Source organism: Bombus vosnesenskii, unplaced genomic scaffold (genome assembly GCF_011952255.1).
Source record: "Bombus vosnesenskii isolate JDL3184/JDL3185 unplaced genomic scaffold, Bvos_JDL3184-5_v1.1 scf7180000013379, whole genome shotgun sequence".
Classification (NCBI taxonomy): Eukaryota; Metazoa; Arthropoda; class Insecta; order Hymenoptera; family Apidae; genus Bombus; species Bombus vosnesenskii.
In genome coordinates this window covers 249336-265600 of record NW_022883009.1, presented here as the reverse complement: position 1 = coordinate 265600, position 16265 = coordinate 249336, and the positions used below count along the sequence as shown (strand labels likewise).

General features: G+C 38.3%; 1 protein-coding gene across 1 annotated transcript in view; it reads right to left on the bottom strand.

The window, feature by feature from the left end:
- Positions 1–15832, bottom strand: part of LOC117237548 — a 90379-nt gene extending 74547 nt beyond the window's left edge. Inside the window, exon 1 of the mRNA XM_033501618.1 lies at positions 13753–15832. Within this exon, the coding sequence (XP_033357509.1) occupies positions 13753–15651 (1899 nt within the window). The 5' untranslated portion in view covers positions 15652–15832. The remainder of the gene's footprint in view (positions 1–13752) is intronic.
- Between the last annotated feature and the right edge of the window lie 433 nt (positions 15833–16265).

Genomic DNA, 16265 nt, shown 5'->3' with positions numbered 1-16265 from the left:
ACAAAATTCTGTTATCAAAATGCGAGTGAATTTAAAAGTATTGTTTTATTATATCACGACTTGAATTCCTGTTGCAAATAAGTCCGTTTTTTTTTCATCCAGACACGATAACTGAAAAATATATGTCTCTTATTTTATCTTCCGCCCTCGATTCTTCTGAATCCGCAGTGAAGAAGCTGCAGATGCGATTTCCCGCTCATACGATGTGTATAACTGTCTATGTGTATAGAATACGGAATTCCAACAAAAAGCGCGTTGAGGTATTGAAAGACTGGATACTATACGGCACATTGTGTAGCGAAGTAAAGCCAATAAATTAATAATCAATTTGCATTCTTTGGCCAACTGCGTAGGGGATTAGCTGTATTGCGAAACTATATCGTAAAATTATCTCAATTCCCATTGCGTGGAAATTTCTTTTTGAGGTGAACGATATGCTGAAAACCGTTAAATATGGTAATTTGGGGGCAACTGAAAAAAAATTTACGCAATGACGCGAATTCATGTCAGCGGAAACCAAAAACAGAATCTAAAATGACGCGAATTCGCATTAGCGGTAACTGAAAACAGAATTCGAAATGACGTGAATTCACGTTAACGGTAGTGAATGTATTAATGCGAGCAGTGACTCGTAATAAAGGAACATTCTTATAACTCTACCAAACAGCGCAAGTAGTTTCAGTATGTTCACCCCTCGAAATCACCAATTTCGCGAATTTGATTTGATGCTTCAAGCATCATCCAGGTGGCGAGTTGTAAAGTTTTCGATCCAGAACCGTCTGTAAGACAAGGTTCTCATAAGAAACCGCTTCGTCGGGTGGTCGAAAGGAGTTTTCAGCGTCGCGTCAATCGAGAAGTTTCTGGTTCTCCTTGGAAAAAGTCCAGCTTTGACCAAACAGTCTTTTACCCGCAATCAGCCAAACTTCCTCGGAAGTTTGATCATTTTGCATCACATAGCGACGAGTTTAATCGTCTTTTTTCTAGACGTTCCTTCTCTCAGGTTTTTTCCTTCCTTTTTGATTCCTCTGTAAATCGATACGTCTTTCCTAGAAACTTTTATTTTTTTTTTTTAAGTACGTTTAATTGATTGTCTCGGGTAATTGGGAATGTAGAGAAAGCTGGTTGAAGCTTGTTAAGATATATCGAGCGGTTCTGGCAATTTTGAAGATTAATTCATCTTGTGGTCAGAATACAAGCGACGTGAGTTGCGATAAATCAATTTAAGATTTAATCTGCTGTCTTACAATATCAAAATTATGGATCCCATAAAACGAAGGCAGTTTGTATCTAAGATGAATGTTAACTTGACTTTACTTTCAGCTCACATAGTTCTAGATTAGTGAATGCAAGTCGTCGCCATTGTTCGCTATCGTCCACAAAAATACTAAAACAATTATTTATTGCGCAAATCTTCAGGCTTAGTAAATAACAATAAATCCGTGATTAAACGTCTCATCGGTAATCTCCATTTCTTGCTTCCCACTCATAAAAGCAAAAAAAAAAAAGAAAGAAAAGAAAGGAAGAAAATAAAAAGAAGGAAACGAAAAAATAATCCCGTTGCAGGTAATAATTTCTATTTTTTAATACGGAAATATCTCGAGAAAGTTTATTTGTTGAATTATTAAAAAATAATCGACCGCGAATGTTACAGCGAACGTCGTTTCGTTCAGCGTAATTAAAATATTCCGTTGCTGCGCCACGTTTTTCCATTACGGTTTTGAACATTAACACGTGTTCAACACGAAAGTACGTATGTTCGTGGATCGCTCTGCAATTACCCGCCACGTAGAATTACGTCGTTTAGTTTTTGTTTCGACGGAAACGTTCGCAGTATCGGGATTCCGGATTCATTTTGGCGAAATATGGCTAGGTCTAGATTTATTGGCGCGAGTTTCGTTGGATGGCACAGGTTTTCAAAATGAAGTAAAAAATTAAGGGGTAACATTTTTTTTGCTTTTTCGTTCTTCAAAGCGATCAAACGGTGTATGTAGCTTGGATTTTTCTTGCATGTACGATTCACTTTAGAACATATATTTTACATTTATATTCGATACATTTTCGATGTGATTAAAAAAAAAAGAAAATTATACTTTATGAATAATTAATTAAATAAAACGATAAATTTATGTCTTCTAAACTGATCTCGAATTTTAGTATCATTATATCCGATCACTATGCCGATGATTTTACAATCCGTGTGAGAACTCGTTCAACGAAAATTTCCTCCCTATTAAAATTGTTAAAGATTAATCATTTCAATTTTCCGGAACGTTCAACATTCGTACCGTGATGTAAATAAATTAAATTCACGAGTCACTCGGAAGCGCAAAAACGGGGTTGCCGACTAAACGTCAAACCTGATGATGAAACAACGGTTAATAACGCAGGCAATGCCGTGTAAACGTCACCGAGAAGTACGAACAGACGCGTGTACAGTCTACAATGTACATAAATGGCGTCTACAGAGAGACAGCGGGTCGGCCGCTGCAATATCTTCGAGATTATTTCCTTTGGCGTAAGTTCCGCCATCCAATGTAACTTCCTGCGGATCCTCTCTATTTAGAGGAAATCAGGAAAGCTGGTCATATTTCGGACGTTCTATAAAAGGGCTTCGTTTTGTTCGAAATGATCGTTCTTGATGAGAATTTCGGCGCGATGTACGATTAAAGTGTTATTAACACTTTGACGGCCACGCTGAAATCACATGTTTCGCTCAGGACGCCACGGGAGCCAATTTTTATTATTCAAGGCATATAATGGCAAAATAATAATAAATTGATGATGTAAAACAACATTCTTCCTTAATGGACTGTTTATCTTATTGGTTATGGTGGTATTGGTGGTCACGGGTGACCACCGTGGCGCTTTGGTAATAGTTGATAGCGACATATTATAACAAGGCTTCGTTTATTTCAACAAACCATTCGTATTCGTTATTTCGTCGTAAGCAAAACATCCAGAATATATTGTTGAAATGTGTAGAAGATATTAGTAAGCAGTATTTGCTTATTCTATATGTCCCAAACCGGCTGGCAGCGGAAACGGTCGGCGCATTAAACATAAAAAGAAGATTAAGAAGGAAACACCCAACAAATCTCACAAAGGACATAACCTAACAAACAAACACTCACCACACTAAAGAAATGAATCAATCAAATTCGAAGATGGTATCCCACTGGGGCTAGCCATCCACATGTTATATTATTATACCACTAAGCTATAATATTTTACCAAATGTCCTACTGGACAAATTGGAAAATGTAAATAAATAAATAAAAAAAAAAAGAAAATATATTGACCAATGTGGCAGTCAAAGTGTTAAGTAAATTTGTAGCGACAAAGTTGTAGCTGCAGTTCTTCAGTTGGCTTCTCTTATTCGCAAGTTTACGAAGTTTCGATTCTAATGGGACGCTGTTAATGTTTGTAGAAATGAGAATCGATGAGCAGATACTGAGAATTCGTGACACAGAAATTCACTAACATACTCGGTTTGTTGGAAAAGTAACGATGTTGTTTTACAGTCTGAAATTGGCAATGTTGATTAAAAACAAATAAACACAAGTTTCTGAATCTGTTAGCAACTCCACTGTCGTATTAGCGACATTCCTATGAAACTACTACATATAAGTTCGAAATAAGATTCTCTCAAAAGATTGGACGCGCAAGAACCTCCGTTCTCGAAGAATCTCATCTGCAAAGCTAGCGAAATATCGTAAGCGATCTTCTCTAGAAAGGAGTCGCTATTCTATCAGTCGATGGCTTATCAATCGATTCGATTCCACCAGACGATTTTTCTGTCAGCTCGGAAACGCATTGTCCTCCGGAAGCGATCAAGCTACCGCCTGATATCTCCGAGGCTTTCCTTGAGAACGAAAACAAATGGGTTGCAAAATTTTCTTTACCACCTTCATGGGCATATAGAGCTCTCTGAGGAAAATGAGACATTGTTTCCATTAAGAGTATCGTTTCAGTATCTATATGTCGGGTGAACATTAGAATTTAAGGCGCGTAACGATTCTTCATTTGAATTAGCCATCGTTTTACGAAACAGAGATTATATTTACGCGAGTATGCAAGATTTTACAAAATATTATGAATAATGAGTTTAATGAATGATAAGATTAACAAACGATAAGTTTAACTAATGATTAGATTAAAGAATAATAAGTTTAACGAATAATAAGAGTAACGAATAATATGTTTTACGATTAATAAATTTAGCGAATAATGAGATTAACGATTAATAGGTTTTACGAATAAAGAATTTAATTAACGCTATTAACAATGTTCCTGGATTCAAACGAATCCACGGTCAACGGGATAACTCTTTACTATGCGTAGAATAATTTTAAACACAAAAAGATACGATTTGCTGAGACACTCGGTAAACTGCTCGATGTATCACTTTCCAAGGCGATCACACGAATGAATATCTGATGAAAATCTTTTTCGCTGTACGACTGCATTTGTTTGTTATATGCTCGCTGGAGGCATCGAGAAGGTTCCAATCGCCGTTGCTAGGCAGTTTCTGCCAAGAGTTTGTTGTATACTCTTTGGAAGCATCGAGAAAGATCCAAACGCCGTTGCTAGGCAGTTTCTGTCTGGAGTTTGATTCCTAATACAACGTGTGTCCCATTATATCGACATCTCCAAAGTACAATTCTATGTGATTTCTAGGGAGAACAATACAACCGATCCACACCTTCGTCAGGCAGAACGTTTATCCCGTGACCGTGGCTACGTTCGGCGACCAGTTGTCACCTCGAACCCACTGTCGCTATCACAAATATCAAACAATTACAAATGACAACAATTGCTTAATTACAGCCATGATAAAATCTAGGCTAAAGCATTAGAAGACTTTTCCAAAATTGCAAAGAGAAGGCTTCGGTTTTTCTTTCATCTCCGACATATATATAAGTTTATGTATAGAATTGTGACGCATTATAAAATATGTGTTCATATGTTTTACATCTTTTATATGTTTAACATTTTCAGGGTCGAATTCAGCTTGAAAATTCTCGTCAACCTATCGGAATTTTATTTTTGTTCGATAGAAATGACGTTATCGATCTACATGAGAGAAACTGGGCTACTTGTTGTCCCCAGAGACTTGCATGTAATTAACAAAACTCATTATGAGCATCCATCGTTTATGTATATGTAGACAATTTATCGCGGTAATTTCGTTCGTTTCGAAAATACGAAATACTTCGAAACAGTGTTTTTAAAATTCGTTGGGTGTAGATAAATTATAACGGGATAGTTTCAGATTTGCAGTATAGTTAAATAAATGATCGCAGAACTGCAAACGCTCTTCCAAATGTGTGACGTTTTATTTTCTGCAGAAAGCACAGAGTTCATTGCTCGTTTATTATAAATCAAAGTTGAATATATTCAATTTTTTCTTTTTTTTGCATTCTAACTTGCCACATGTAGCAATAAAGAAAACGTATTTTTTCATTGAACTTCTTCCAACGACAATTTTTCCATTTAAAAATGGCGAAGATATATCTTCCCTTTATAGAGAGCTAAATAAAAACTTGGATGCTACCTTGTTCGCGAGCAACAATTTACGAGCTGTCGCGTTTAACGAGTACTCTTTACGGGCGAGTCGTTATTTAACGATTGCTGCTGCACAGGAACGAAGCTACACCCTGTTTCCCAGTCTATTCAACCCTTTTTATATGGTTAACATCGACGAAAGAAAAGGAAAAGAGTGCTGGAGAGAGAAAGGAACGAAGGAATATTCCGTTTAATGGTCCGCGATAAAGCCACGATCGCTTCGTCAAAAAGCACTTTACGCTTGGCCAGGTGTCCGGCAACTTTACGATTTTTATGAAAGCTCTAAGCTGGACACGGCCGCAGTTTATATTTATTTATGGCATGGTCGAGCCGCAGCGCGAATTCGTCGTTTTCGACTTTACACTCAAATCCACTTTCCCGGGAAATCGTACGTCCAATTTCTCTGCTCTTTTTTCCCCGAACTTTATGGGCTGAAACTGCTACTTTTTTCTCCTTTTGCTTTTTCCTTTTTTTTTACTTCCCATTTTCGATTTATTTACTTAGTTTTTCCTTTTTTTTTGTTTGTAGAATACAACGTTTGGAAGATATACGGTTTCATGAAACGAAATTTCTTGCGTAGATTTTGGACTGCGATTTGTTTGCAAATAAGTTTCCCCTGGGAAAATATATTTTCCGGGCGAAAAAATGGAGCTGATATAAGCTAATAATACATATATCTAACATTAAATGACACATGAAAAATGAACTGAAGGCGCTATCAAGTATTCTACCCTTAACTACAACGCGTCAACAAAATTCCACTTTTTATTTCTATCTTTTATTTTCTCATTTTTTTTCTCATTCATCTGCAAAATGAATTAAAATCCCCGTTCTTTGCTATCACGATCCACTCAACATTAATCTCTAAACTCGAATGTACACAAATTCCCTCAAAAGCCCTCTGCTACTACACATCCCTGGAACTTGTTTGGTCTTCAAAAGGGTGGCATGAACACGGGTAAATCGTGTAATCGCTCTTTTGTAGCACAGCTGTGAACTTTCATTGTCGATTCGTTTGTGTACGGATCAAAACTCGCGAAAATTTCGTAGTACCGTTTCCAGCAGGCGTATTGCGACAGAAAAAAAAAAAAAAAAATAAAAAGAAAGAGGGAAGGGGAGAGTTGAAAAGGATTGCAATGCCTGAAAATGCTCTAATCGTGATCCTTTAATCCTCTTAGTGGAGGAACGCGAAAAGAAACGGCGAAAAAGTGGTGGAAAATTTATTAAGTGTTTTACGTTGAAATAATATCGAGACTGATGAGTGCTGGGGAGGAGACGACTCGCAAAAACTTCCGATGAATCGGATTTCTGCACATGTCTTTTTTCTTCTGTCTTTTTCAAGCTGAAATTGCAACGAAACAAAGAAGTTCTTTCAAAGCGTCATTCGCGAAAACTCGCGACAGTCACGCCGATTTTTATTGGATTAATTAAACAGTATCTGGCGAGCAACGAGTAGCGTAACATGGCATGATCTAATGCGCGGTAATGAAGCTGCCGATAACGAAAAATGGATTTCGAGATATGGGGACGGTTAATTGGAAGATGTTATCTGTTAATTTTTTGGTCGATGGAAATATTCGAGGACCCCTCCGGATTATCGATAATCGAGCTGCTCGTTAACCCGAATTCAGCTGAGTTTTGCCGTGGGTGCTGTATCACGTTTGGATTTGGATTCGCTGGACTTTAGGATCCTGTCAGGTATTTTTTAAGTACGATCTTTTTTCATTTCTCGTACGAAGAATTAGCTTGCGAACAATAAATAATAACTCTAATACATATATCTCAGCGTAATATCAGATAACGATAATATTAAGCTCATCCTTTATTCGTTGTACGCGAAAAATTCCTTCCCATCGTTTCATTCTGCGCAACAATATGCTCGATAATTCTATAACTAAACGATCGAAAGAACCGATTCATCTGGTCTACGCAGGTCAATATTCATCCGCTATTTTTTAATTTAATTTATTTTTGTTGAGATTGACTGTATGAATTTGTAATAAAAAGATATATTGAAATATGTATAGGTATAATGTATGCTGATCCAGATTCTCACTCTTACAGTGTTACAATACAATAGGAAGAATGATAGGGAGCACGTTCATATATTTATAGCAAAGGACATTACCAGAAAGTTAACCTTGGTGTGTAGCTCTAGCTGAAGGCTACAAGAAACAGCAATAGATATCTGCTTATAGCTCTTTTGTTTCTAGACCTTGTAACCCAAAACCAAATGTATATTTAGGGGCACAATAATATGGACCTTTCCTTATTTCGAATTTTTTGTTTCACTAAATTCTATTCTCTTCGTAACAACGGTCTCCATGTCACGGATATACAAAAGAAAAGGTGTAGAGTTGTTCTTGAAGTAATTACTTCAACAATTTTGTAATGTAATAAAATTATATATAATAAGATTTCGAGGAACAAAAACCAGAAATATCGAGCAACATTGAAGCATACCACATTTATCCGCCTTTAGTCGCATCATCGCCGTTCCTTAACGGAGATTCGCCGGGTTCTTTTTATCTGCTGCACAAAACACGGCCACGAGAAGAATTATCGGGATTTCATCAGCGAAAATAGTGGAATGAAACGGACGGTATGGTTCCCCATTTAACCATCGGTCTATCCCGTGGCGGATACTTAAATGAACCGCTTTCAATCCCGCGGCAGAATCTGAATCGAGCATTCGTCTGAAATTTTCCTGACGCTGAAGAGCCGACGACGCGGCTCGGATATTTTTAAGGTCATTTGTTATCCGGATTAAGCGTTGAAAAGCGCCCTTCTCGCTTCTTGTTTCCGTCGAAGCGTAGGTTCGTTCTTTGCACGAAGACGGATGAAAGGTCTTCCCTACCGTCCAATCGTCTAAATTAGCAAGGAATGTTCTCATCGGACAGCTGATTACGTTGGAATTAAGGTGAATGGCAGAAGATAGAGAGCATAGTTTTGAAGTTTCATATTAGTTATTGGATTTCTGGCTGGATTTCACATTCATTCTCAAGATTAATATTTTGGATGATTATTTTACAGAATTCCTGTGATTCATGCATCTTGTTGTTTTTAAAACATACTACAGAAATATTTTACCATTAATACTTTCTATAATCGTTTTTTGCTTTGTACTTTTGGTTTTTTACAGGTCGACTTTATTTCCTTTATTTGCTCAATGTCTGCTGTCATTTTAAGCCGGAAAAACAAATTCCCTGTATCAGTTTATGGTGTTTTGCGTGCGAAATTTCGTTCCATTTGCTGGAACCGGCAGCACAGTGTTACGAATTATATCGTCATAGAAAATAATGCAGAATCGGTTCAACACTGAACGTACGCGCTGTACGAACACTTTTAGCGATTTTTTAATTGCGATATGCGCCCGAAACTCGGTACCGGAACGAGCTTTCAACTCGATATTTTAAATGTTAACGACCGTCGAAATATAATTTTTACTCTCTGTGCAATTACAAACGGCTGTTACGATATTGTTTCAAAGTGTTTCTCGTTCTAGATAATATTTTCGGTCGAAATCTGCGTTATGTAACATGCAATATTGCATAAAAGAACAGTTTTTTTTTTAGAAATTTTGTTCTCCCTGTAGTTTTCGCTGTCCTCGATAAAGAACGTAAAATTCAGAATTTAAAAAGTATGAAATTTGGAGAGAAATAATTTTGGAAATAATTTGGAAATGATATTTACTCTTTAACATTAATTAAAACTGAATACTTTACATAAATCTATTCTATTCTATTATGAACCTTCATTTAAGAAGCCTTTCAAGGGCAGAACGTATAATGACTGTTCGTATTAAAGTCACAATCAAAGACGTAACTCGTATCTGCCATAGCGTAGTGTTCCTCATTGTGCACATTGTTCCTACGTACTGACAGATGAGCTTGACGTATCAAGCTTTGACAAGATTTGCATTCAAGGCCTGAAATTCTATGAATTACAGGTTTCCGATACCAAAATCTTACGTTAATTTCGAATATAGAGGTATTCATATGGTTTCTAGAGAAATTACAATTTCGTATATTTCATCAGTTATCTGGTTAAGATCTTTTTAGAAATTTTGGGAAATTCTTTCTAATAAATGAACGTGTATATTTCTTAATAATATATTCTGAAATTTATCTAACAATAAATAAGACGCTAATAAATTTGCAATAACACAATGTTTGCTTGTTTGCAAAGGCTTTCAAAGAAACTGGCGCGTAATATTACGTTTCTGATCGCTACAATCAGTAATTAGCATATATTAACGTGTACACAATTTTATCCATCAGGAAACTTAGCTAACATTAATATGTTCGTAATTATACTAATTAAGACCGTTAGCGCACAGAAACACACAAACGTTTATATACGACTGCACAGATTAGAAACTCCGGTACGTATACGTTTATGCCTTTTACACGCGTATTTTCACTATCGCAACTAATTTATCAACGATCAACCGTAAAAAATAATGTCAAACAATCTCGTAATCAATTTCAGTTAAAATATGTTCGACAGTTGCCACGTGAATCCACGTTCATAAACAAGGTATCAATCATTTTTCAAACTTAACAAAATCAAGCTTCGATGAAAACTGAGGTATTTCAAAAATATTCATTGTTTATTAGTTTGTCTCTGCAAAATTAAAATTTTTCGCGTAAGTACTCAATGTTGAAAATATCCTAAATACATTTTCAGTTCATTTAAACACGATTACCTTCAAGGAAGTATAGAAAATTGTTTTATTTGCTGGTTAAATCCGAGCTAAAATTAAATAAATTAAGAAGTAACGCGTTTTTGAGCGAGTGGAACGGATCAGGCTTACTGGTATATATTTGACGAGAGATAGAACGTGATTTCATGCGAACGAAGCCAAATCCGTTGCAATGAATCGCGATTCGAGCTTAATCGCGTGTTTCTATTGATTACACGTTCGTCCATAACGTCGACGAACAACAATTTAAACGAGAAAGCGTTTCCGATGGAAATATTGTGATAGTTGGAGAAATCGGCGCGAAATATTCGTCCGACGGATACGCGTTCACGCTTCGAATGATTAAATTCATATATTAGTTGCGCCCGACTAATTTTACGCTAATTGTTTCATCAAAGTGGAATAATTGTTGGAATAAGTGGGAATAATTTGACTGTTTTTGATTTAATTTGTACAAATTATATAAAAAAGTGCATGTGCGAAGATATAAAATTTAACGAAGGAATTTGCTTCCATATTACGATTCGTTTCTTGGAACAAGTGCTTCGTAAATTGTACATATTGTATAACAGAGAAAAGGATGTTTCTATAAATCAAATACGTACTTGACATTATTTTCTTATCTTTGTTATTTTTTACACTTCCGAACTAGATGAATTCTCGAAAGTCCGTCTAGTTGCGGCAAATTGCTGGAATTCGAGTGAGACGGATACGTAAACCCGTGTGAATTTGTTCGCCCCTTATGTAATTAAACACCTGTTCGAAGCATGAACCGGTCACTCACGTGTTACGAACTGCCTGACTTCCTTGCCATAGTTTCTCAGATCGGGGACACCTGTTTCAACGGTGCTCTCAAACGCAACAGCTGCCCGGGAAAGTCGTTCGCATACCGTTCCGTACTCTAATGAATTTCCCGTGGAAGCTAAAGACGTTGTCGAGATACCAAAGTTTGATCATACGTCATCGATTGGACATGATATATGTAAGCCTTCCTATACTATAATGTAGACAGCTTTAAGACCCGTTCGAGTTTAAGCCTCTTTTAACCTACTAACTGACTAGAATATTGATATTTAATTTTCTCAATAAAGATATTTTCATATTCCTTGTTCCTCTTCCTCCTAGTCTTCAAATATGAATATCATGAATATCATACACAACAAGAACTTAGAGAATCAGAGATTGTTTTAATTTTTCCAATATGACGTAACAGTCTTAAGAAAAAAGATAGAAGAAGAACAGATTAAACGAAAACACGAAAATTCATTATTATTGCGGCCGTCTGTACAGATGTACGCAGCGAGTTTGACTTCAAGTAGCCGACAGTATCCAGCTGGGGGGTTTCTTTTAAGAGGAACGCCTGCTATTTAAGTCTGAGCCTGCTTTGATTATTGGCGCGTACCTCGTTATCTTTGAGAAGCCAACTTGCGTCCTACTCATTATACAGCATCGGGCAAAGGGTCGGAAGGAAAGTTCGGGTGAAACGTACACGCGAAATCGGTTTGCCCGGATGAGAATAGCAAGTTAAGTCGAAAGCAACTCCTTTAGCCCCGGTACATCCCCTTTTTAGCTACGTTCTGATCCAACGTCACCTTTGTTTCTGTGTATCAAAGAGGTGGCCTGTTTTATTACGCGAAACAATGCACGATGCTCTTCAGAAGGATTGAAAGCAAAAATTGTCTCGATTTTTTGAGCTTTTATTTTAAGAGAGAGATATTTTTCATAATTGAAAAAGATTGAAAGAGATAGCGACCGAAAGATATCGATTTTGGGTTAAGATGTAATGTAAGTACGTTTCAGTGAGTTTGCCGTTACAGTCCTTACAATAAGACGCTTTTCTGAACGTCTCACTGGCTCTTTAAGTTTACTCAATATCTGGTTTAACGTGACCTAAAATGCAGGCAGACTATATTACTGAGTATCGGAGATTCGGAACGATCACGTTTCCAATATACATATTACTCGGCAAATGTATAAAAAGGAGGTTAATAAAAGCAACTCGAATCAACATTGGTTTACAAATATTATCTCTGTTTCAAGCATTATGCCTCCAAATGGAAAATCTACATTTTGCAAGAATATACATCGATTAATTACTCTAAATACTGTTAATATCAAATTTTGTTTAAACAATGAAGGTAGAAGAAATTTTATACAGCACAGCTTTGTTTTATACAAACAATATTAAAATGGTACAAAATTCTCAATCACTTTAACTACTCGAAAGTTTGAGTCGCCAAATTTCATCATTAAAATTGTTAAATTATTCAAACTACTAAAACCTCCAAAAGGACAGTTTACAGAACGCTTCAACAAAACGCTATTGACAGCTTCCAAGAAATGTTATTAATTCTGTGTCTTGTTCATCTGTCAAAATATCAGAGCTAAAATTCTGAAATCTCTAAATATTCCATAGTCATTCACATCAGGCATTCAAAAGTTCCTCCTCGTTCATAGTTCTCAAATATGAAAATTACTTTCACCCCTCGATTCCGCTCTACGACTAAGAACGTGTAATGTTGCACATCATACATACATACACACATAAGCTACGCTTATCTTTCTTTCATCAAAAGGAAACGATAACTCTTTACCCTTTCTAAGGACGACGAAACGAAATCGCCTCGCTCAGATCCCTTCGGAAAGACCTTGCGGTGTGCCAGGATTTCCGGTTCGCCCGCTGTCGCAGACGTCGTTAATGCTCGAGCACGCGATAAAGCCCGCGGTGATATTCCGTTGAAACCCCTTCGCATTTTTTCCCCCGTATTTTTCTCCTTTTTCACGTCTCCTTCTCTGGGTTCTTAACTGTAGATATCGTTCCTTTTTTCAATTCCTTTCATTTTTCTTCTTGCCACCCACGTCTTCGCTTCCCCTTCTTAAATCGCGCTTTTTTATCACGTTTCCTCTAACCAGAGCTTGAACATTCTCATTTGACAGTCTGTCATATTCTTTTCTTACATTTTTTTAAAGAGCGTAACGCGATGCCATTTCTATGTCTATTATTGTTTACGCGTGCGATTGGAATTTTTTTGGAATTTCGGCTACATGCGAGCGAAGCACATTGTTGTGTATTGTGTTGTGTAAGACGCTTTTCATACGCGAAATAAGAAAATATTCCTAGTGTGAAATACTGCGTGACTCAGCTTCAAACACGTTCGAACTTCGTTAGAAAGTATCCAAATTACTCAGAAATGAACTCCTCTTAACAACTCACCAACTCTTTTTTACCTCAGACGAACTAAACCATCCTCATCTTCTTCTGACTTGGTTCGACTTTCAAACCGAACAAAAAAGAAGAAAAGAAAAAGAAAAAACATTTCAATTTCGAGTAAACATCATCCAACGACGTCGCAAAGACGTCGACAACTCCGTCGTCAGTTCCTCATTAGCATGTCTGCCCCTCTCGTTAACCCGAGCGGTCGCGCAACCTTTGCGTCGTAAATCAAATGAATAATTAGCCGCGGAAGTTCGGGGCCGCTTACCTGTATAAACAGAGACAAGTCGTCGCCTAACAGCATGTCCCTGCAGACGTCTCTAGCGGTGGTATCCAGAGTAAGATAGACGAGGCTGCTCTCGATCCCGGTGTGTATCCTGACCCAACCACTTCCGCCGGTGACATCTACACCGACACCGGAGTCCCAAGAGGAATTAAAGGTCTCTTGGAGTCCGGCCACTTTCGGGTTGGTCAGCTCTGACAACGAGCCGCTACTGTTTTGCATAAAGTCATCGAAGCTGTCCCTCTTTTTCTTCTCTTCGTTCTTCGAGTCCTCGACTCGAGTCATTCCTCCTTCTATTTTTTCACGATCAAATTTATCGATAGTCTCGTCGAGATTTTCCAGAATCTTGTGAGCCGTCTGATCGATAGCCTGGCTACGTTTCTCCTCTCGAGACCTATCATCAGTCTGATCGATTCCAGCCGCACGCTCGGTCTCCGTTTCGTCCCGATCTATCGCCTCTTTCGACGTGCTCGTCCCACCTCGATCGTCCCCGTTTGCCAACTCGATTCTCGTTTCGTTAGAGCGATCGCTGTAGGTTTCTGGATACAATCTGGAGTTCCCTAGACAATCGGTGTCATCGTTGATCGTGCCGTCTACGTGCTTATTCGAGTCTTCCTGACCATCGTCGTCCTCGATCGGGTAAAAAACACTCTTCCTTTCCTCGTTTCGTCTTGATCTACTACCGTATTCGGTCCTCGTAGCCGTTCGCCTATCCTTATCGTCGTTGATCTCACAGAAACCCGGTTTCGGAGCCATGATGAAGTTCTCATTATCGCGAAGAATTCTCGATTTCGACAGCGTTTTCGTCGATCGTTTCTTGTCCAACGCGTCGAGTCTATGATCCTTCGAGACAGTAAATTTCTCGCAGTGATCCTTGGAGAAGGTGAACTTGTCGATGTCCAGCTTGCGCTGCGTCAACAGATCTTGACACGATCTCTGAATTACGCATTCTGTTTTTGTTCTTCCCTTTCGTCTGGCTTCCGCGTATACGTAGTCCTCTTTTCGCGGCTCCTTTTCTTCCTTCAAGGACGACCGACTTCTGCCACTCTGCTCTTTCGAGGTACTTTTAGACAGAGTATCCTTCGCCTCTTTCAAATGATTTTTGAACCTAGACTTCTGCTGGAACCGCTCGTAGTTCGCTAGGATCTTCTGGTTCAGCTCGTGAATCAGCTCCAGCCTCTTGGAAATCGAGTCGTTAGTTTTGTCAACCTTTTTCCTGCCCCACTTCCCATTTACGCTCTCGTCTTCGTCGTTTTTCCCGCACTTCTGCGACTTGGTCCCAGTAGACAGCTGTCGCCTCTGCTTCGTCGATTTCCTGGACCCAGCGGTCCCCTCGCTGGGGATTCCTATTTCATACTTCGAATCGCTTTTGATCACGTTCTCTTCTTCCTCCTCCTCCCCTGGACGCTCGATCACATCCACATCGATCGACCACGAGTCTTTCCGTCTCTTCTCCGCCTCCGGCTGAAATCCCGATACGTTCATGAACTGTAGACTTGTTTTGCCGATTTTCCCATTCTCACGGCGCTCTTGCTTATCGACCATCACCTGTCTGCCGTTGGTCTCCGGCTTCTTCCGATTTCCACTCAATTCTATTCCTTTCTTCGCGTCCGGCCGAACCTCCAGCCCTGGACTGGATCCACTGCTCAGGCTGATTCTCTCGTTCAATTCCCAATTGATCGACGCCTTACCTTTTGTATCGACCACGTTTCGACTAACTATCGGGCACAGACCGAGCTTCTGATTCAGGTCTTGCTGGGGAATCGGTTGGTTGGCTGTGTTTGCGTTTAGTCGAACCTTCAGTCCCCTAGTCGAAGACAATCTGCGGGATCTCCTAAGCTTGTTTGACGCAGTACTGCCTGGGGATCCGCTCGCTATCACCATTTTGATTGCGGATCATTCCTCTATTGTATGGGAGGTTGACTCTACTGGATAATGAGATTAAGACCGTATCTTGTGATTGATTAACCGAGTTATGGGTTGGATTGTTTGATTCTGAAGGGATGTCTCGGTGGTTCTGAATCGGGCTTCATGGTCGTAGGATGGTCGTTGTCGAAGTGAGTGGTGTTGACAAATGGCCTTTATGCGAGTGTCTCTTGATATTGGGTTCTATCTGAAAGAATAGAATGAATTGGTTACAGTGTTTGAAATAATTAAAGAGCAAAGCTTTTGCCTTAAATATCTTTTGTTTTAAATGTTCTGTCAATTATATGTTTAATAGATTAATTATAAATGATATATAGTTAAGTATTTACCATAATGTAAAATTATGAATTTCGATGGGAATGATTAATTATTGAATGTTAGCGAGGATGAATTTCTATCATTATTTTTCGAGTCATATTTATATTTAAAATTCCTGTAAGAACGAACTAAATTTGGACGACAACATATCACTTCCAATATAGAGACGCATTGAATCATGAATACATGAAATTTCATATCAAAGAAAAATTTCCGCTCAGCTTCCTGATACGAAACATTCGAATATGGCACGA